Source organism: Quercus lobata, chromosome 11 (assembly GCF_001633185.2).
Source record: "Quercus lobata isolate SW786 chromosome 11, ValleyOak3.0 Primary Assembly, whole genome shotgun sequence".
NCBI classification, from domain to species: domain Eukaryota; kingdom Viridiplantae; phylum Streptophyta; class Magnoliopsida; order Fagales; family Fagaceae; genus Quercus; species Quercus lobata.
This window is the reverse complement of record NC_044914.1, coordinates 2,837,418-2,859,638: the sequence shown is the minus strand read 5'-3', so window position 1 is coordinate 2,859,638 and position 22,221 is coordinate 2,837,418. Positions and strand designations below refer to the sequence as shown.

The following is a 22,221-nucleotide window of genomic DNA, read 5'->3' as shown; positions in this document are numbered from 1 at the left end:
TCATCTCCCTGGTCAGCCACGCTGAAGGTTATGCCACTCCATGCATGTTTTGTGCAGGCTGTCAACATGCCTGACGGGGCTGAGGTTTTTTTTTTTAGTGGTATTGTTAAGTTTTTAGTATGTGAAAATATTTGCAATCTTATCAACTGTTATGAAATCCTTGAAATTGTCCCTCTATTGTGTGTAGGCCTGATTTGTTTGATTTGAAATGTAGAGGCTACTCCAAAGGGCGTATTGAAGCAAATGCATGTTGAAGATTTGACCATCTATCATGTGAAAAGCCACTTACAGGTACTTACATATATCTGCTGAATTAAGTGTATATTTTCAATCAGTTACCATTCATATTAAGCCTGTTTTGTTGTATGTCTTTGCAGAAATACTGACTTGCCAAGTATATGCCCGAGAGAAAGGAAGGTAAGGAACAAAAAAGTGGAAAGAAGTAATATTAAAGCAACCATCTTAATGAATAATACGTCAAATAACCTTAACCACAAAGTAAAATAGGCCTCAAAGCAAAGAATAGCGCCTAGTACAAGAGCGGAGCAGAGGGGGGCCAGGGGCCCAAAAAAAATGTGTATAATTTGCTTCTTCTGTTTTTTCTTTAATTGATTTCCTCACGTAATAATTGGTTCTTCTTCTGACTAGTTTTGCGTAAACAAGGAACAATTACTGAACTCTATATTTTGATATTATTTTCAGATTAAATTTTAAATTGTCAGCTGCAAATACATTCATGATATAGTTTTAAAGTTATTATTACAAATTGAACATTTTATAAATACAATGCACGAAAAAATCACCATTATCTAATATTTATAAAGAACAATATTATGATTGTATTACATCCACCTTTAATTCAAAGCTAATTTTCTCTATATCATTTAAAATGAGGATCAATAATTCATTCACAAGAAAAATTACATTGAAATAGTTCGTCCAAGTAGATTCTAATTCTAAAAGCAAAACTAGAAGTCCATTATCTGCATAGTCACTGCAATTCTTGGCATGTGGGAATGACATGCTATTAGATGCGGTTAGGGAGTAATAACTACAAACCTCAAAACCCCTATTCTTGGTGGGTCTCCAACAGGGTCTATCCATCCCCTCCCCTCTAACAGGGTTGGAATAAATAAGATCCATAAAAGCAACCAAAGGCTCCAGCTCTCAATCTTGGACCAATCTAGAGAATCAAACATCCCAATAGGACACCCATTAGAAAAGTGTAGAACATCATCTATTGAGGATTCTTTACGATGACTGATACTATATAACTCCGGGAAAGCCAACTTAAGTGGGCAATCACCACACCATACATCATGCCAAAACTTCACTTTAGTGCCATCCCTCACATCAAATTGAAGGAACCTGAAAAAAATCAACCAACCCCGTCGTATGAATTTCCAAAGGTTTACACTGTAGGGACCCTCTACAGAATGAGAACAAACCCCTGATTCATTTCCATATTTAGCCTCAATAACCCTCCTCCAAAGATGCTCATTCTCGGTCCCGTATCTCCACAGCCACTTTCCTAATAAAGCTTAATTAGATCTTCTCAAGTTTCTTAAGTTTGATATATATTAACCAAAATAGAACTAATTTACGTAAGGGTTCTATTTAGTTTCAAAAAAATCCTTGTAAATCATAAATTTTACAAATAGAATTTGATTTAAAAAAGAAAAAGAAAAAGAAAATAGGTTTTCATATGTAAACAACTATATAGATAAAACCAATACAAATATGCTATCTATTTTTAGGTTTTTTTTTTTTGCATTAAAATATCACTTAATGTTTGCATGATTGGCTTTTTATGTGTGTGTATGTTTTATAAATCCCCCCCCCCCCCCAAAAAAAAAGTCAAATCCCAACTATAAACACCATCAAATTGTTAAAACATACGAGAGATGAAAAACTACTTCTCTCTCTCTCTCCATAAGAAAAGGAGAAATAAGACAAATAATAGAGAATAAAGGCAGGCAAACAAATGGGAAAAGATCAACTTACAAGATTAAGTAATGGAGAGCAGAGAGTGGGATAGGACCAAAAACTTAAGTATAAGATTAATTATGAAAGAAACCAAAAGATAGTTTTTTTTTGTTTTTTTTTTATAATTCATTAGTTACAATGGGGGAGGGGAGATTTGAATCTTGAATGTCACGGACACTCTAGTTGAGCTACAAGGCTTGACAAGACAGTGCAACTATGAATTGTTGGATGTCAAAAACCACAATGCCAGATTTCTAAAAAAGCATAATCAAACCTCAATCTGTTCATGCAGCTGTTTCTATTTGCGTGTGCAGAGCCTCAGAAATTTGAATGCACCACCTATCACAGATTCATAGGATAAATAGAAAATTTCATTTTTTTTTTCCAACATAAGAAAACAGTAAAATATATATACTACACACGACATCAAAAAACAATATATATATATATATATATATATATATATATATTAGGAAACAAAAATCAAAACAGTATTGAACCTATTATACATTCATCACTTTCATTGCTAGTTGAAGTGGCTTTATTTCCTTCAGAGCTAGAAGCCTTCTCTGAAAAAAGTACATGACAAAAGTAAACTATCTGCAAAAGAAAGTTTAATTGCCATATTCAAATGCAGTTTTCTGCTTTTATTGGCTGATTTTGGAATCATGCCAGTATGTAAATTACTGTAGCAACATTGATACCAACAGTCAATATATATTTGGATGCACAATCCAAATTTTCGGTGAGTATGGATCAAGCAGATTGCCAAATAGGTCTATCTTAAAAAGCTGTTGACTTTTACATTCTCCTGGACAGGTATGGCACCAGAGAGAGAGAGAGAGAGAGAGAGAGAGAACAACTCTAATCCACAAATTCTCAAAACATATCACCACTTCCAGACATCAGCATGTAAGTTTATGTTCCTAGACAAGGAACATAAAGTTTCCTCCAAGAAAAAAAAAGTTCACAAGAAACATGTCATTGACACTAGTACAGAAATATGAACAAGTGTCATAGTCAAGGATAAGGAATATAATATATATATATATCACATTCTTTGAAATCTAGCAGCAGAAACATCAATTCAAAAGGAACTACATTTGCAAGAGAACTCCCACAATTTGGAGAAAACTGAAGTTCAACATGGAAAGTAAAATTAAAAAAAAAAAACCTAAAACCTTAGTTTATGTTTATTATTATTGTTGATGCTGAGATATCAGGTCTGTGAGAGTTGGAAATTAATACCTGGAAACCTCTATGTGAGGACTGAGGATTTGACACACCCATGTTGGGATATCACCTTAACTTGCAAGTTTAAGTCAATGGGTTTAAGTCCAACAATGTTACATTAACTATTCATTCTTTTCACTACCATCCGATGTGGGATTTGACTACTTAACCAATAATCACTCACATGTAAATATTTAAACAAATCTCCCCCTTCACATGTGAGTCTTCTATCACACCAAGGTATCATATGAGGTGGAAATGAGATTAAAAGCAATAAGGCTTCCCTCTGAATTTTAGCCTTCATGCTCGACAATAGAATAAATAAAGCTATTTAACTTATGGAAAATGGAAACCAAGTGTGTTATATGGTAAAGTGAATCCCTCCCAATGTTTATAGATTCTATTCTTATTTGTACATAATTTTTTTGATTTCCATTGTATCTTTTTTGACCTCTTTGTGTATTTTTGCATGAAGTAGTCTTTTTACAATAAATATTTTCTTACCTGTAAAAAATAAAAGGTGTGTTACATGGTAAAGGAGCAATTGTCTAGCACATGGACATATCTAGTGAATCACAAGTAGAAGGAAATATACAGAGGCAATATAAGTTGAACAAAAGTGGGTCCAGAGTCCAGACATGAATAATATATATCATAATGCTATAATTGCAGGTATTGCTCCAAAGAGTTTTGCTAGTGAAATAGGATGCAAGCTTCTAAAACTTTTATTCTCCTTTAAGTATAAGTTACACATGCACCTGATGAGGTCTTGAACCCTCAATATCACCCTCTTTCTATTCTTAGAGGGGAAGGGGTCATTTGAGCTACAGCTCATTGACAACATAAGCTGCTAAAAATGAATAAATGAGATGTTTATACTGATATGGTTTATAATTTCTGAAACAAAACAGGCTTAATATGAATGGTAACTGATTGAAAATATACACTTAATTCAGTAGATATATGTAAGTAAATGTAAGTGGCTTTTCACTTGATAGATGGTCAAACCTTCAACATGCATATGCTTCAATACGCCCTTTGGAGTAGCCTCTACATTTCAGATCAAACAAATCAGACCTACACGCAACAGAAAGACAATAGGACTTTCAAAGATTTCATAACAGTTGATAAGATTGCAAATTTTTTCACATACTAAAAACATAAAAATACCACTAAAAAAAACCTCAGCCCCATCAGGCATGTTGACAACCTGCCCAAGATTTTATATTTGACTCAAAAGGAAGGTCCATATCTCATTTGTTCTGTTCTTTTGAGTTGTAATAAAACTTTGGTGATAATGCCAGAAGTTAAATTGTTTGAATAATCAAGTCATATTCGATTCAGCACCATGTACTACCATCCTTACCCTCTACATGGTACTTTAGTCAGCATATATACATTTAATCAGAATGTAACTAGTGACAGTCGCAAGATACTTACTTCAACCTCAGATTTTCTGCATGGTCAGTGATAGCTATGTCAAGTTCATCAGACAAAAACTGTAGCTCCAGTTGCTTTGTAAAAACTGTTGCTTGCACAACTTACACTGTGAAGGCTATCAGATTTTAGAAGCATCTCCAGAAAAATTAAGAAAGCCTTTCATATGAACCTCTGAATGCTTCTCATCATACAGATTGTCTAAATCCCCACTAAAAACCAATGGAGCTTCTGAATCATGTGCAGAAATAGACTGGTTGAAGGATGGAGGACGTGGAAGAGATGGGAGATTTCCAAGCTTCCAATGGATTTCAGAGCTTAAAGAAGAAGACTGGTATAAGCTCGATCAGAACATGGATGAACATGAAAATGTGATCTTAGAATTTTGGACATAAGAACTAGGAGACAGAGAACTATTTGATCCAGATTTCAAAAAATGCTTTTGAGGCTGGACAGTAGATGCTCAGGTATGAGTAGGAGAACTAAAAGATTTTGTTCAAATGAAAGGCGATGGATGTGAAAATGAACACTCACTAGAAGATAAACTTTTGCATTCTGATTCATCAGTCAAAAAAATATGTACTTAAGAGACGGTAGCATAATATGACTGACTCCTCTAGTGGCCCCACTTTATTAAGATACTATTGTGATTCATGGTCTTAAATAGCAGCTGAACCTTCATCCACCTATGAAATCGACAAATGTGATATGGCTTAACTCAGTAGAAAGCTTACAATTTATAAATTACTTTGAGATACAAGGATTACAATTTAAAGGCTTCATTGGGTTGAATATACATGAGGTATAGGTACATTACAAAGAAACAACACATGGACAAAACAGAAACAAGAAGTCACATACAGTCTACATATCTATGAAAGTTTTCTTTCTTTCTCCCCAAAGCAGAAAGAAATCTCATTTCAAAGTCAAAAATATGCTACAGTACTTCTTTTAATAGAGTAGTTTGGTATTCCCACGATATTGGCTTATTAGACAACTAAAAACTCTTAACCTATTACTGTTTCATTTTAGTGGCAGGGAGTGGTCAATCTACAGAGTAAACCGCTGAACTGAAAGCCAAAGGAACCATGTCAAATTGAATTCATCAACAAATGAGTACAAAGAAACATGTCCAAGACCTGCAAAACAGACCACCAGTTGAGTGATCAGTCATATGCCATCCAGTAACACCAGAAGAAATCATGTCATAATAAAATCAGTCCAATCACTTAACTGATTCATGTAAGAAGTGGTTACGATTAGTCTTAAAATCTTAAGTCATGAAAGGGTGGGCCAACACTTACCCTGTAGAAAAATCAAGTTCCACATACTAACAATTTCATCGATAAATATTTATTGGTTAAAACAGCAAGTAGGGACCACAACAAAATCACTGGACCGACCAATTGCTATAATGTGCTCAACTACAAGTTAGCAGTGCTAACAGAAAGCCACATCAAAAACCTCTTCCTGGTCACAAAATAAAAGAGTAAAAATTTTACACATTCATTACAGTAGTTAATGTTTAGTTGATACTTACTGGACCAAATCTGGAATGGCACAGATTGGAGTCTAATTGAAACCAACCAGCTCATTTGTGATCGTGTTATAAAGCAGCAACACATACAGAACCATTAAACAATCCATGTGCAGTTTCTCCTAGTGACCACAGGAGAGGAGGATTTCAGTTTTTTTCTGGCAGAAAACTGCTGCTGCAATTCTTTGTGGTTGGGATAACAGGACTTTGAAATCAATCAGCCCTTGCACTTCTTTTTTCTTTATTTAATTGATGGAAAGGCTCTTCCAATAGGATCAGCACTTCACACCAATGTGCAGCCTCAAAATCATGGTATTGATGAATGGTGAATCAGTCATATATGAAACTAATTCTCATGAATTAATGCAACTGTGACCAGTTATTTTCCTTACTCCTCTTTCCTTCATCTTTTCCCTCACAAGAGAAACATCCGACCACCAATCTGCTGCTGCATTGATGTTGGACAAAGACATATAATTACCAGCATTATGTGGCTCAAGCTCAAGAAGGCGAGCAGCAATAACCTCCCCTAATTCAATATTGCAATGCAACTTACAGGCCCCAAGAAGTGCACCCCAAGCACCAGCATGTGGCTCCACAGGCATTGAGTTTAGAAGCTCATAAGCTTCTTTCAATCTTCCTGCCTGCTAAGAAGATCAACCATACAAGCATGGTGATCAAGAGAAGGAAGTAAAGAGTACTCATATCTCATCCTTTCAAAATAGTGCCAACCCTCTTCAACAAATCCGGCATGACTACATGCTGACAAGATGATGGTGAAGGCCACCTCATCTGGAACCATCCCTTCATTTATCATCTTATTGAAAAGGTCAACAGCTTTGTTCCCATGCCCATGATTTGACAACCCTTGTATCATGGAACAATACGAGATTAGGTCCTTTTTGGGCATCTCTTCAAACAACTTCGTTGCTCGCTCCATGTTTCCACACTTGGCATTCATGTCAACAAGAGCCGCAGCTACATTTGTTGAGTATCCATTGTGCTCCGGCTCACATAAGAGTCAACCCATATAGCCAATTCCAAATTACCAATTTGAGAAGAAGCAGACATCAAGCTCACCATAACAAACTCATCAGGCTTTACATCCCTTGAATCCATTTCAAGGAAAGCTTTCACCGCTTCGTTAGGCTGACCACTTTGAGCATAACCCGATATCAATGCGGACCACACAAAAATCTCCCTTTGAGGCACCTGCTCAAACAGAAACCTCACAGACGCCATATCACCTGCCTTTGCATACCCATCAATCATGGTACTATACAAAACCACATTCCTCTCGGGCATTTCATCAAACATCCTTCTCGCACCCTTCAAGTCACCCAGTTTCACAAGGCCACAAATGATAGCATTCCAGGATGCCACATTCCTCTGCGGCATTTCATTGAACAACCTCTTTGCCTCTTCTAAATCTCCAACAGATATATACCCAACAACCATAGCCGTCCATGAAACCACATTTCTGTCAGACATATCATCGAACAGCTCACGAGCACTGAAAACATGTTTACATTTCCCATAGAAGTCAATCAAACTAGTCCTGACAAAGAGATCCCCTTCAACCCCGCACCTCAATGCTGACCCATGAAGGGCACTCCCTAGGCTAACCTCACACTGGGTGGAACACGCTTTAATGATTGACGGGTAGGTGTAGCAGTCAGGCACACCACTCTCTCTCTTCATGCAAATAAAGAGTGAAACAATATGGATGAAATGAGAGCAGAGGAACGTACTGGGTCTGCGAACGCGGTTGAAGACGGAAGTGGAATAGGAAAGAGTGGAGAGGGAGAGGGAGATGAAAAGGGTGATGAGAAAGTGGTCTTGCTCGAGGCTTTTACGGATGATGTGGGCGTGAAGTTGGTGGAGGTGGAGAGAGGTCTTGCAAGCTCTGAGGAGAGTTGAGATTGAATTTGAATTTGAATTGAAGGAGGTGGTGGTGGTGGCGGTGGCTTTGGGAAGGCTACTGCTATTGCTACTGACAGCGGGGAAAGAGAGAGAGTATCGACATCGATGGATAAAGGACATTAACCTCTCTGCGTTCTCAGTTTATCGGTTTCATTTGAGGCAAGAGTATGTTTTGTTTTCTCAGTTAATCGGCGGGTGGGGAATTGTTTTGTTTTGTTTTTCTGTGGGCGGGAGAATGACGTCGTTCCCCCTTTTTTTTTCTTTTTTTTTTTTTTTAATTAATGTTTTTCAGTTTTTTTTATTATTAAGAAATTAAAAAATATATATATTATATATTTTAGAAAAAATTTTATCGGAAATTGAAAAAGTTATCAAAATTTTTTCAATTCTCAATAAAACTTTTTTCCAAAATAGTATACTATTGTGTGGCACACATTAGTAAAATCTATATATATATATATATATATACTTTCAAAATGCATGGTTTTTTTTTTTTTTTTTACAAGATAGAATTTCTATTCTAACCTAATCTAAATATATATGTGTATGAAACTCTCTCTTGGAGACTTGAATCCCAACCCTTACCCCCCACACCCCACAAGCATTCCACTGTAGCACATTGGCAATTCAAAATGCATGGTTTTGGTTAGTATTGAAATGACAAAATGTGAAATTTATAAGGTCAATTTTATATTTTGTCCTAAATAAAATAATAATAAATGCAAGAACAAATACACCAATTTTCGCAACAATTAAGTGAGCAAATTTTTATTGATTCTCAATTGAACCCACCTCTAACCGTGGTGAAATAATTTTTAAACAATGTTGTCTCTAGAGTTATTAAATGTAAAAAGCACATGGTGAAATAATTTTTGAAAAGTGTTGTTTCTAGAGTTATTGAATGCAAAAAGCAATTAGGATTATCCACCAATGTGTGTACAAATAAAAACTACCTCATTCGACCTATTGCAATGCATTGTGTTCTTTTTATGTGTTTGTAGTGTACAATTATACACACTTGTCAAAAGTCTTGTATGACAATTAACACTTGTTGGTATTCCAATGGAAATATCTAGGATTTAAATTCCTCATCTTCCGTGATAACTATTGAATTATCCATACGCAAAAAAAAAAAAAAAAAAAAAAAAAAAAAAACAGACTGCACACTTGGATGCAGCATGACAAAAAGTGAGACCCATTAATGGACACTTGAAGCACATAACATCCAGGGACAAAATTCATCTTACATTTGATTTTTGGAATTCTTGTGTATGTGACAATCTCAGCTTAAAGTTATCTGTAACCATCTGTTTCATATACTGTACACTTTTCTGGGGTATAAACAAGAGAGAAACCCTTATCGCAATTTGATGCATTCAAGAGGGAAAAAAAGAGGGAGGGATTTTTTTTTTGTGGGGGCGGTGGGGGGGTGGGGGTGAGGATAACAAAACTTGTGTAGGCTGAAACATCGGTTTCCTACTTAAAAATTTGTCTCTGAGTTTTCATTTTTGGGATTTACCGACTGTACACCACATTCAAAACCTCTGGTTGTGCATATAGCATTAGAAACATCACTGGGAACAGGGCATTGAACTTTCAATTTCTTCAGGTCTCTTCCCCAACTCTTTTTACTTTCTCCATTGCAGACCACAAAGGCATCAACATTCGAGCAATATAAAAATCTTCACCAAGAGACCTTCCGTCATTCCCGAAGGGTCCTCTGCAATTTCTTATTTCGTGGAGGCTGTGTTGGATAGAGAACTGTTGCCATTGCTAGAGCAAATGCAAAACCAACCACGCCACTAAATGGTTGGAATGGGTGAGCCCCAGTTACCCAAAGAGGAAAGTTAGACTTGTAGGTTAAAAAGCCACCCTTTTGTAAAACAAAACTTGAAGCCATTATTCCTGCACGTAACCCAATTGGAATGGAGAGACTGCCTCCGCTTCTTTGATAAGCACCTGCCAAACCCAAAGATAAAAGCCATAGCCCGGGTATAACCTGTGGAGACCTGAAATCCCATTCAAATAAAGGACTATTAAATTTTGACCACATATGGTCAGCAGAGGGAGAACCATAGCTCTCCAAAACAGAAAATCCAATCTCATGCCTGTTAGGGAAAAATAGAAGCAAAAACTCTTCAAAGTTATTTCACCGATATCCAGATATAGGAAATATGACGGAAAAAAATGAAGAAAGTTAAAGGGGACAAGGATTAAGTCAATATCTAGATAAGAATCTTAAGATTCTTCATACCAATAATTGAATTACATGTGATTGTAGCAAAAGAAACACACACACATGCACAGAGGCAAAGAAAAGAAAGAAAACGCAAAATGCTTAAGCAGCCAAGCAAGGATGTCATTCAGCAAGTCAAGAATGTACCTCTGGAATAAGGCAAATGCAAGCCCCGAGATTATAATTCCTTGATGATATCCAAGATCCACTTCAATTTCTTTAGGCAACCATGACCTGAAAACCAATTCTTCCACAATTGCAACACCAGTTGCTGTTACAATTCCTTGACCAGCCAGCATAAGCACCCGCCCATATACTTTGAAATGTGTCATGGCATCCAAATGAGATGGAGTAGGAGGCCAAGAGAGAGACACACAACCAATTAGTGCATTTGCAGTATGTATTGATAAGACAAGCATGACTCCACCAATCAAGCCCTTCAAAAAATTTTGTATCTGCAAGCAAGGTGCTCAATATTAACACATTCTGTACAAGATTTGCAACACCAGAGTGTACACTCAACTCAAAGACCATAAACTTTAACAGGATATTGAATGAAAGAAAGATGAAAGGCAAGTGCATTTACATCTGATTGAATCATCCAAAATAAAAAAGAATGAAGGCAGAATTCAAATCACAAAATGATTGCACGCTTATGTGTGAGTGAGAGAGAGAGAGATGGAGATAAAGAGAATTTTCTTAATCAAATGGAGCAGTGTAAAATCAGGAAACATAAGAAATTTAAGGTTGATAAATGATAATACACTCTCTCTCCAGTCAGTTGAGTATCCTAGATCTGTATGACGCTAAATCCCTATCATCAAGCTAGGTCTTTCCAGAACCACTTAGACAGCTAAGAACAGTTGTTTTTTGGCACAAAACAAATATAAACGTGTACCAAATAGACATAACTCAATATAACATGTTCACTTAACAAGCCAATGAACCTACATCTACTTTTCCAGACTGTTTGGAGCTCGAATAAATACCTTTTGCGATGATGTCAAATCCAACCCGTATTGCTGAAGTGCATCCTCATACCCACGAATTCTTCTGCCCCATAACATAACTAGTATTGTTGTAGCAGTGTAGAGGCCAATAACGCAAACAAGCTCAGCTATTCTAGAGGGAGTATTTGTCATCCAGCTCTGCATTAGTGTAGGGAGCAACGGAATGACTACCGGTGACCATAAAACAAGCACCATGCCAACAAACCCAAGAATCCTGAGGAAGGAAACCAGGATAGTACAGTTGATGAATAAATAATGAGCACAGATTAGTAGATTACAAATTCAACTAAAGCAAAAAACAAGTTCACAAGAAGTGATGTGGACTAAAGAACCAAAACAGCCACTAAAAAATTCCAATGAAATCAAGAATCATGCAATTTATGGAGCATCTAATAGATATATAAAGAAGTTCAGCCTTTCGGATCTTCAAGAAATCAAGTGATATATGTAATATCAAACATATACACAGTTCAGCTTTAGAAATAGGTTGTAAAAGTTGATTCGGTTGTTAAGTAGCTATTCATAAGTGAAGGAAAAAATAAGCAACATTTGTTATAATGCCTTTGTCAAATAATATAATACTAGCCTGGTTTAGGCACTATGACTCAACAAATCTTTAATTTTAAACAATGAGGGCACTCGTTTCAATTTGTAAATTATCCATTTACACTAGTGTCACAAGAGCAGACATTCAAGTTTGCAAAACATGACAAAGTGCAGGCCATGGCTAATGTGGATGCATCTATGGGAGGGAACATGTGCTTCAGGAAAAAAAAAAAAAAAAAAAAAAAAAAACCATGATAGTTATAAGTACTTTAAAATTGTATCCCAATCTCAGATCTATGATCACAATACATACACCACTATCAGATGAGATAAATGTCCTTCCTAAATTCCCTAAATAACGACCCATTATTCCATTCTATTTCAATACATTTAACAAAGCCCAACTAAATCATTGAATTGGGCACATGATTATGTCTCACCACCATCTCCACCTAGCCATATCTTCTTTTGAAAAAGAGCAAACTTTATTACCTAAAACAGATCAACAAACTACCACAGTGGTGGAAAAGCTCAGATAAAAAGATAAAATCAGAAAGAGTCAATTTTGCATGGCCGTGTTGGAAAGGCACAGCTGAATCAAGCTTTTAATCATATAACAAGAGCAAGAGATAAGACAAGTTACACTACTATATGTATAATTACTACTCAGATACTGAACCTCCCATCTACATCATTTTTTGATAATCTGATAGTTACAACAATGGGGGAGGGGGATTTGAACCCTGGTTCTCCTAATGAAGGAGGGCAAGCTATGCCACTGAGCTACAAGGCTCTTGACAATGAACCTCTCCCATCTACATAATATTATAACTAACTCTATAACTTGACTAGGAAAAACATTTCTTCTGAAGGATGAAAAAGACCACACATTACAAGGACTATCACAAAGTAGTCAGGCCCTCTGCCAAAATTGACAGACTTCAAAGTACATGTGTGAATAAAATTATCACAGACAGATTCAAATCTTCCAAAATATTGTAAGAAATTTACTATTGACATTCAAAAGGCATTGGTTTATCTAAAGCAATATTCTTTGATTGAATAGAGAGATGGAGGACTGTGACATTAAGCAATTTAAATTACCTCTGGAATAAGGGACGTTCACCTAGACGAAGAAACAAAAGAAGCCTATTAGTCAAACTCACTGCACCACGTATACCACCCCATAACAACGCCAGTTTGCCAAATAGCTTCAACAAGCCACCTTTTTGACCCAAATCTGCCAACAATGCAACCAGCCTGTTTCATGCATGTAGGAAAGAAAACAGCTAACTTAGTAAAAGTAAAACAAGAAAAGATAAATCCACAAAATAAATATAGGTGTTACTGTATGTCAAGACCTTTCTTGATCCACTCCACCATCTTCTTTCATAGGTACCACAGGACCAGCAACTGACATGGCTTTCTCAGCAAGGCTTGTGACTATGTTATTTTGGTCATTTTCAGATACTGCCTCCTCAAGCTTGTCAGGCTCCCTCTGATGATTACCTTTGACATTGGAGGACTTTGATAAAGTTCCAGAATTTTCATTGCCTTTGTAAAAATCCTGTGTTCATATAGACCAAAAAGCATGAAGAATGCACAAATAAAAAGAAAAATTTTAGCTGATTATCTTCTAAAGATAGCCAGAACATTAACATTGAAAAGGTAAAAAAAAAAAAAAAAAAAAAAAAAAAAAAAAAAAAAAAAAAACAAATAACAAGAACAAACAGAGAGGCTTAGTAGAAGATATTTACTGCAAGTCACACTAAAGGAGGAGAACAAGGGAGAAAGTGCAGATACTATTTTCAGTGCAAAGTGGATATCCTCTTCAGCGGTTAGATTATTCAATATGTGGACATGAGGAAATCACAAAGAGAAAGGGAAGCACTAGGCAGTGTAAAATCAAACCAGCCAATGTATTTCTTGAGAATATTACAAGCACTTACCAATCATAATAAACATTAGTGATGTATTATTGTTGAGCTAAACAGACATGTTTAAATTTTATGGGACTGAAGCACAAACTGCAAGCAAGATTCACATAGCAGGCATACCACCTAGATCTAGAAAGATAGTTAGAGCATACCTAAAAGTGAAAATCCTCGGGTCACTCTAACCAATGGTGTCCAATTCATACACAAAGAACAATATGAAAAGCATCAAAAGAGACAAACTACTACCTGCTGCTTCACCAATAAAGCAGACGCCCCTAGGGCAGCTGTAACAGCACCAACCATGACAGTATTGTTGCTAGAATTTTTATCTTTTCCCCCTTCTCTGGTTACTGAAGTGTCAAAATTAGTACTATGACCAGACTTATTGAAAGGCATTCGATCAGTCTCTACCACACTGACCTTACCATGAGTTTTTTCCCCGGATTTTTTGGCTTGAACATGTGTGGTCAGAACTTCTCTCTTTCTATTATCGTGCACTGTAGCTACATTGAAAGATTTCCTCAAGGCAGCTAAGCTAGATCCTATAATAACACCAATTGGGAGTACTTTTCTCAAGTAACTTGTGTCCTTAACGGCAGATGAAATGGCCCTAATGATAAGCTCTCCCTGGAGAGTACCAAGTTTTTCTGAAGTACATTGAATACTGCGTTTACCTTCCACAAGCTGAATATGCTCTTTGTCATGTCCAACTGCCAACGACACAGCATTTGCCACAAGTTCCAATTCTCTAGCAAGAATTATTTCCTTCATGTCAGCTGCACTTAGCCTACGGCCAACTTCAACCTTCAAAGAATTTATAACAATATTTTTCACAAAGTGCATCAATTCCTCTAATCTATCATCACTAATTTCAACTTTCCCATTCATGTGGTCCATTGTTTCATATTCTGCAACTGGTTCTGGTTGCTTTTCCGTATCAAATATTACATATGATGGTTCAATAAAGTTGTTTGTGTCCTTTGCTTTTGCACAGGAGCGGGCCTCAAGTTGACTCTCAACACCATAATGAGTTGCAATATCACTGGTAGAGATTCCAATATTTCCTGGTTGCTCCAACAGCTTCCATTGACCCTCTTCTGGAAAATAGTCAAGCAATAGAGAAGTTGTTGCATCTACATCAAGTGATTTGGTATGCTTCTTTGAAAGAAGATATTTACGTAAATATTCAGTGTATAAAGAGGTCCCATATGGATATGCAGTTATGTGCAGTGGAATACTATTTACATGTCTAATCTTATCTGGATTATCAGCAAGAAGTTTGCTACCAACTAATTGATCCTTCTTTTCATTTTTGTACTGAGCAACATGGATGTTAGTCTTACTACCCTGAGACCTATCCATACTTTTCCCATTAGAGGAATTGAGGTTTTGTGTGGTTTCCTCCTCTACCCTTCCAGTTCTTGTATCATGCTGTGAATGAATGCTATTCTCATGGTGATTATATACAAAAGGAGCATCTAAATTATCAGACCGAATGCTTTGTGTATTTTCGTTTTTTTCTTCCTCATCCAATTTGTGGTCATCAATGATGCTATGTTGGTCGGAACCAGAATCAGTTTTCTTCTCCTTAATGTCATTCCTGTCCTTGTCTCCATTTTCATCATCTGAACCCTCCTCCAATTGAGTTATCATATTTTCTAGTACACCAAAAACACTGTTCACAGCCACTTGGGTGGAATCATCCATCCCTGTTAGAGTATCAAATGCTTGGGATACACTGAAGGTGGAGGGACTAGGATCAGACATAATAGAATTAGTTTGATCCTGAACAGGCTGCACACTTTTGTTATCTCTCTTCAGATTATCGTTACCTTCATTTCCCATTGCATCAGCATCAGAGGAGGTCCCAGGAGTTACTTCTTCTGTTATACTGGATGATGCCACCTTGCCTTGGTCAGTTGAAGAATCTCCAGTTTCCTGGTTATTATTCTCCTCTTTTTCCTCTATTTGAGCTATTCCACCATCCTGGTCATTTTTCTCATTAATTGTAGGCTTAACATCTGTTTCTGATCCAATCTCACCATTGTCAAGATATGTAGCAGATTTTTCTTTAGAGGACTCATCATATTCATCGTTATTTCCTGACTCACTGGTGTCCTCGACTGAACCAGATCTTTCAACTCCATCACCCCTTGTCAATTGAGATAGATCTGATTCTAGATCCCCAGTAGGTTTGTCTACGCCAGGTTGAGTGTCAGAGGAGGTCCCAGGAGTTACTTCTTCTGTTATACCGGATGATGCCACCTTGCCTTGGTCAGTTGAAGAATCTCCAGTTTCCCGGTTATTATTCTCCTCTTTTTCCTCTATTTGAGCTATTCCACCATCCTGGTCTTTTTTCTCATTAATTGTAGGCTTAATATCTGTTACTGATCCAATCTCACCATTGTCAAGATATGTAGCAGATTTTTCTTTAGAGGACTCATCATATTCATCATTATTTCCTGACTCACTGGTGTCCTTGACTGAACTAGATATATCAACTCCATCACCCCTTGTCAATTGAGATGGATCTGATTCTAGATCCCCAGTAGGTTTGTCTACGCCAGGTTGAGTGTCATTCAAGCTATCTGTGAGTTCATCAGCCCTTTTTATCTGGTCTGAAGAAAGATGGTCAGTGTTTAAACCTTCTCCACCTGATATTCCAACTTTTTCTTGGATCTTGGCCTTCAATCCTGTTGAAACATCAAGAAGTCCATTAAAATTTAAGTTTGTGCCTTGGGTATGCAAAATTCCAGTTACAGCAGTTGTAAGCTTTTCACGAACATCTTCTGGCACAGCATCTTGCAAAGCTTTCACAAGTGTTTCTCCTTGATCCACAGCAGTCAAGACCTGGACATTATTATAAAATAAATGTCAATAAATACACACAATTATGGTAAGCAATGAAGTGACAGTAAATACATACTATCAACTATCAAGTAGCAGGTAGAAATGTCTTAGAAAACAATTAATTTTCTACATAATTTTAATTGATGCGACTCCTAAAAAGGTTTTTATTCTCCCTCCCAAGATAGATAATATGAGTCTAATCATCACAGGCCAGATGAAAGGTTAAATATCAAAAAATTCAGATATTCCTCTCTAGCTGCAAAAGGCCTTACATTCTACTTTTAAGCATTAACGTGAATCAAATCCCCAGAAAACATGAAAATGGAAAGAATACTAATTAGCATTTGCAGCAAGCAATTATCTTAAAAGGAAAAATAAAAACCATTGACAACAACAATGTAAAAGACAATCAAAATGTTGTTAATCCAGATTACAAATTAGATTAATAAGTAGTTAACGCAAGTTATAAATCCACATATATGACCAACATGAAATGACATACAAAAATCATACATTTTAACTAAATTTTTCTTCACATGCACATAATACAAATAATTGAATATCAACCTCAACTTTGCCAAATTACAAAATTTCTATGTTCGCTGCAAGTGCATAGAACACACAGAAATTATTAATGGCGATATTTTTTTAATAAGTAATTTCATTCAAAACGTGCAATAAAAAGGAGTGCAAACCTAGTACATAGGAAGTATAAAAAGGAAGAGTCAAAAGAGGCGATTAATAACAATATTAAACATTAATATGATTGTAGAAGTGACATCATGGCAAAAATATCATATAAATGGGAATTCTAAGCCTTACCTTCTGTTTTCTTTCTTCTGTTAGAGTACCAGGCATGGTTATATCAAGCATATTCATAACCGCTTGTGCTGTCTGTAGCCCTTGACCTCTTTCACCATCTACTGAGCTGACTTCCTCCTCTTTGATCAATTCTGAATCAACAGAGCTAATCTGCTGCAAAGCACCATTTTCTATTTCTTGCAGGCCTGCATCTTCAGCTTCCAAATTTTCTTGGGAATCTCGTCTGGAACTTAAGCATGAACTAGCAACAGTGTCGCCATCTTCAAGCATACCCTTTATAGGATCCACAGAGTATCCATTCAAAGCATTTGGCTGAGTAAGATCTGAGAGCTTATCAACCTCATCATTCTTATCAGATGATCTGCTTTCCACAAGAGCTAAGCCTTTTGAAGGGTTGATGGTAACGTCCACATCTTTTAGGAGAGGATGGCGGCCCTTCAGAAATCCCAGCTCCACTGCTGTCAGCCACTGCACATCCCACATCAGAATATCATTTGCAAGAATGCAGGGTAAAATTCCACCAAGTTTTTCAGCAGGGGGTTTTAGTAAAATAAATAAATAATAATAACCACATCTTCAAGAGAGCCAGAGAATCATATTAAGAGTATCAGACACTAGCAAAGATGGGCACCACATTTGCCAAGATTGATAAGTTGGAAATAGCAGAAAATTTAACCTTAAAAGCTTGTTCTTGATAAATCATGTGGAGTGAATTCAATAAGGGTTGAAAATTGAAAGGAAAAACTTAACTGTATTCTTTTCTCTTTATTAGTAATTACACATGCATCCAATGGATCTTGAACCCATGGCCTCACTCTTCACATTGCCCTTATAAGGAAATGACATACCATTGAGCTAGAGCTCAATAGAAACATAACTGTATGTTTCATAAAAAATACTAACCCTTACCTATGGAGGCCCCTAATCCCAAAGGCATCACCAAGATGCATTAATTACGTACATGCTTTGGCCTGAAAATAGTATAAAGGCTATATGAGAGTACCAAATAAGAATCAGGTTTGACTTTCTGGAACATTACATATTTACATGATGGTCATAACTCTACAATATCTAGATTGAATATTGAAAAGGGGGAGTATGATTTCAGAGCATGGTTTTTACTGTTGTTACCATAAAAAAGCCAACAATTCATGGAGCAGCATGATAGTGTAGGTAATGGGGTGCCTATGTAAGACTTGGCCTCAGCATAGAATCCCATTAAGTGAGAATTTCCCTTTACAAGACTTGGTCTTAGCACAAAATTTTTTTTACATACAGATTGATAAGGTTCAGTTAATACAAAAAATAATCATAAGTGAGAATTTCAGGAAGGTCAAAGTTAAAGACATGAAAAGTATATTAAACTCAATGATCAACCCATATTAAACACTTAACCCGGACTACAACAAAATATTGCAAAGAATCCAGAATATACTATATGCTTATTATTGCCTAACCTCAACATGGTTCTTAAAAGTTATATATAGATTATAAAGCAATAAAGTAAGTTTAAGCAACCGATATTTCAAAGGGAAGTTATAAAAATTTCATTTTTTTTTTTTTTTTTTGGATAAGTAAAGAAGATTTTATTAAAGGAGAGAAAAGTACTCTGTGTTCACGATGATGAACACAAAAGTACTGAAAAACAAATACAAGCAAATCAATTAGAAAGTCTAACAGAGGAATGAAAATCAAAAATCAAAGTACAATGCAAAAACCCCCCAATCCTGAGACCAAACAAACAAAATCCTGATATGCAGGACTTCAACTGGTCAGTAAAGATAAGAGGAACGCTAAAAAAGGCTATTACCTCAATCGTAAGTTGCTGGCACCAGGATATGACAGATGTGCCACTTGCAACAACAGTAGAGGGCATACAAGAACACAAGAGCAGGCTTGTAAATGGATTTTCTGCTATCAAGCCGCGTGGGATAGAGAATAGTGGCACCGTCCCATCATCATTCTGATAAATTGATGGATTTACAACTAGTTAGACCTTTTCTCATACCAACAGGGTGTTGGGGTTTGGGTTTGTACTATAAACAATATTATGAATATGTAATGAAAGAATCAATGAAGTATTTCACTTAATCAAAACTTAGGGACTTTGCAACTTTGATTACTGACAGAGTTGAACAACAGTAGCTCATTGCTCCATTGTTTCCAACAGAAACCAGTTTACAAAATTTTCTTGGAATAAATATTTACTCCCTTTTTTTCTTTCTTGTCTATTTCTTTTTAAAGTGAAACTAGGGAAATTTTAGCATGGCTCCAAAATAAGTTTTAGTAAACCATCTCTTTCAACTGATTTTTTTTTAACCAAAAAAGGCTAAGAATTGTTGAAATAAACAGGGTATCTACAGGAAGATTTTTAAACAGTAAACAGATGCAGGACATGACTAATCTAATCCTGAATAAAAATTAAAGCAGGATGGCATTAAAGTTGGATAAGTTTGACCTGTATAAAGAGAACAGGAATCTTCACATTCCCAACCACGTCTCTTGTGCTAGACTTTGAATAAAAGTCTTCTAGTACCTCAAAACCATAAGATACCATAGATATTGCTTTTTCAAAATCACGAACAGACTTTGCCAATAAAGCCTTCTCCACGTCAAACCCTTTTGCTTTGCCTTGAAATAGTTCCTAGAAGTTAAGTAGACATTAAACATAAGTTATTCCCAATTAAAAAATTAAGCATAAGTTATTATACTTAAATGGCCAACACAACTCAAAGCATACCACATCAATGATTATGTTTGTTCAACATTAAAACAATGCTAGAATGGAGGGGCTTAAAGCATTTGAACCAAAATAGATAGAAGATTGAAAGCAATCACCAACCTTATTAGATCTTAGAATATCTATCAGTCCACCAGTGAGCTTCTGATCAATGACCATGTGATAAGGAGAGGACCTTGTAGCCTCTTCTAAGTCAAATGGATTGTCTATGCATGTGGCAGCTGTAAGCGGTGTATTCTCTCCAGCTTCTGCCAAGTACTTTGTCAACATGTTTGCACCATATTCCCAACCAACAGCCATCAATGTTGTCCATGGCCTTGCCTTATTAATGAACTGTATAGCTGTGGAGATATCATCGCTGTCAGCAGCCGTAAATAACCTACAGAAAATAGAATAGTAAAGAAGATCCTACTATCAGCACATTCAAAAGAAACCTGTATTAGACAATTCTCCTGTCCATGAACCTGAGCATGAGATTGATTAAGACTTACCATTGACAACAACTATTTTGAAGTAAAAGTCCGTCAAGGTTTCCTCCCATACCCACACCACCGAAATTGCAGTATTTTAGAATCTTGTTTGAATGGATGACACCGTCAGGGTTATTTTCCTCTACAAACTTACTAGATTTTGATGATCATTGTAACTTTAGAGTTGAATTGTGGCACCAACAGCCTTGTAACTCAACTAATACTTCCTAGGGTTTCCAACGAAAATGTCCACGATTCAAATCCCCACTCCCCCAACTATCAAATTATCAAAAACCTTTATAGGGTTTAATTGTGGGTGTAACTATAGTATACTCCGCGTCTACTTGTTTAATATCCCAATTCTCACCTCATGCAATTTCAAAACCAAATCAACCACAATTATGTTCCATTATTATTGAATCATCACTGATATAACTCCAATGTTAGCACAAGCATATAAATACATAAATACCATACCAAAGTTGAAATGAATTCAAATTTCAAACACTTAAAAACAAGCTTAATCGGTACTTACCGTGCCGTGGTGAGAGGTGAACCGGCACAACCCCTCGGGTTCATGACGACCGGAAAACAACCGCGGTTGAGAGATTCAGCAACAAAGGACCTCACATTCTTGTCCAAGCTACCCTGAGGCGAACCAGGGATCAGCAACAACGTGGTGTCCAATCCATGCTCTTTCTCCAAGTCCAAATTCGCCGGCCAATCCAACGAAACCACTCCTCCATCCTCCGTACTCACACAAACTCTCTGTAACTCCAATTCCAAACTACAACTCTCAATTTCATTGCTCACTACAATTCTTCCTTTGTTCAACCTCACGAAATGCCTGTCCTCCTTCACCAGCCTCTCGTTCGCATCCTCGCCTCCAGCGAACGACACCGAAGGGCACCGCAGGAACACGAACCGGCTAAACGGCATCGGACTGGTGAAGAGAATCCACTCCCCGACATCGGAATCGCCTCGATGTCTCAGCCGATCCTTGGAGTGGCGGTGGAGAGCGAAACCGCCGGCGAAACCGAGCGCCGGAGCGATGAATTCCAAGGAATTGACGGAAGGGAACCGAGAAACTAGGGATTGGAAGAGGTCTTCGAACTCGAACTGGGCACAACGGAGCGAACTACGTGTCGTTTGCTTGAGCCTTCGGCGTCGGAAAACGCGGAACTCGCGCACTTGGAAGTGTCGTTTGGAAAAGAGGATGAGGGAATTTGTTGAGGCAGCAGCGAGAGTCATTATTGTTGTTGTGAGTGTATGGGAATTTGTTTTTGCTATTGCACTTTTGGTGGTTATGAGAGGTGCGTTTGCGATTGAGATATGAGAGGTGAGAAAGTAATAAATAATGACAAAAGAGAAACTCAAAACGAGTTTCGATTGCGATTTCGAAAGCTCCAGAAAAAGAGGTGTGCATGGCTCAGAATTTTTTGCAGAGTATTTTTTGGATCCCACCCCAGTCAGCCACAGATGGAGATTGGAGAC

The 22,221-nt window shown here is 36.8% G+C and overlaps 1 protein-coding gene and 1 pseudogene across 2 annotated transcripts; both read right to left on the bottom strand.

Moving 5' to 3' along the window:
• Window positions 1-3,553: 3,553 nt before the first annotated feature.
• On the bottom strand, window positions 3,554-8,324 carry LOC115969015 (annotated as a pseudogene).
• Window positions 8,325-9,344: 1,020 nt separating this feature from the next.
• Window positions 9,345-22,221, bottom strand: LOC115966260. 2 transcript variants are annotated; one of them, XM_031085513.1, is made up of 11 exons: window positions 21,263-22,221; window positions 20,360-20,636; window positions 19,976-20,161; window positions 19,328-19,480; window positions 17,518-17,985; window positions 14,092-16,695; window positions 13,270-13,475; window positions 13,013-13,168; window positions 11,342-11,576; window positions 10,500-10,807; window positions 9,345-10,125 (listed from the first exon to the last, which is right to left on the bottom strand). In XM_031085513.1, exons 1-11 carry the CDS (start codon window positions 21,976-21,978, stop codon window positions 9,819-9,821), a joined length of 5,616 nt encoding a protein of 1,871 aa, XP_030941373.1. In that variant the 5' UTR covers window positions 21,979-22,221; the 3' UTR covers window positions 9,345-9,818. The 2 variants fall into 2 exon arrangements, with proteins under 2 accessions (XP_030941373.1, XP_030941374.1); XM_031085514.1 differs by having other exon boundaries at window positions 20,360-20,598; window positions 21,263-21,352.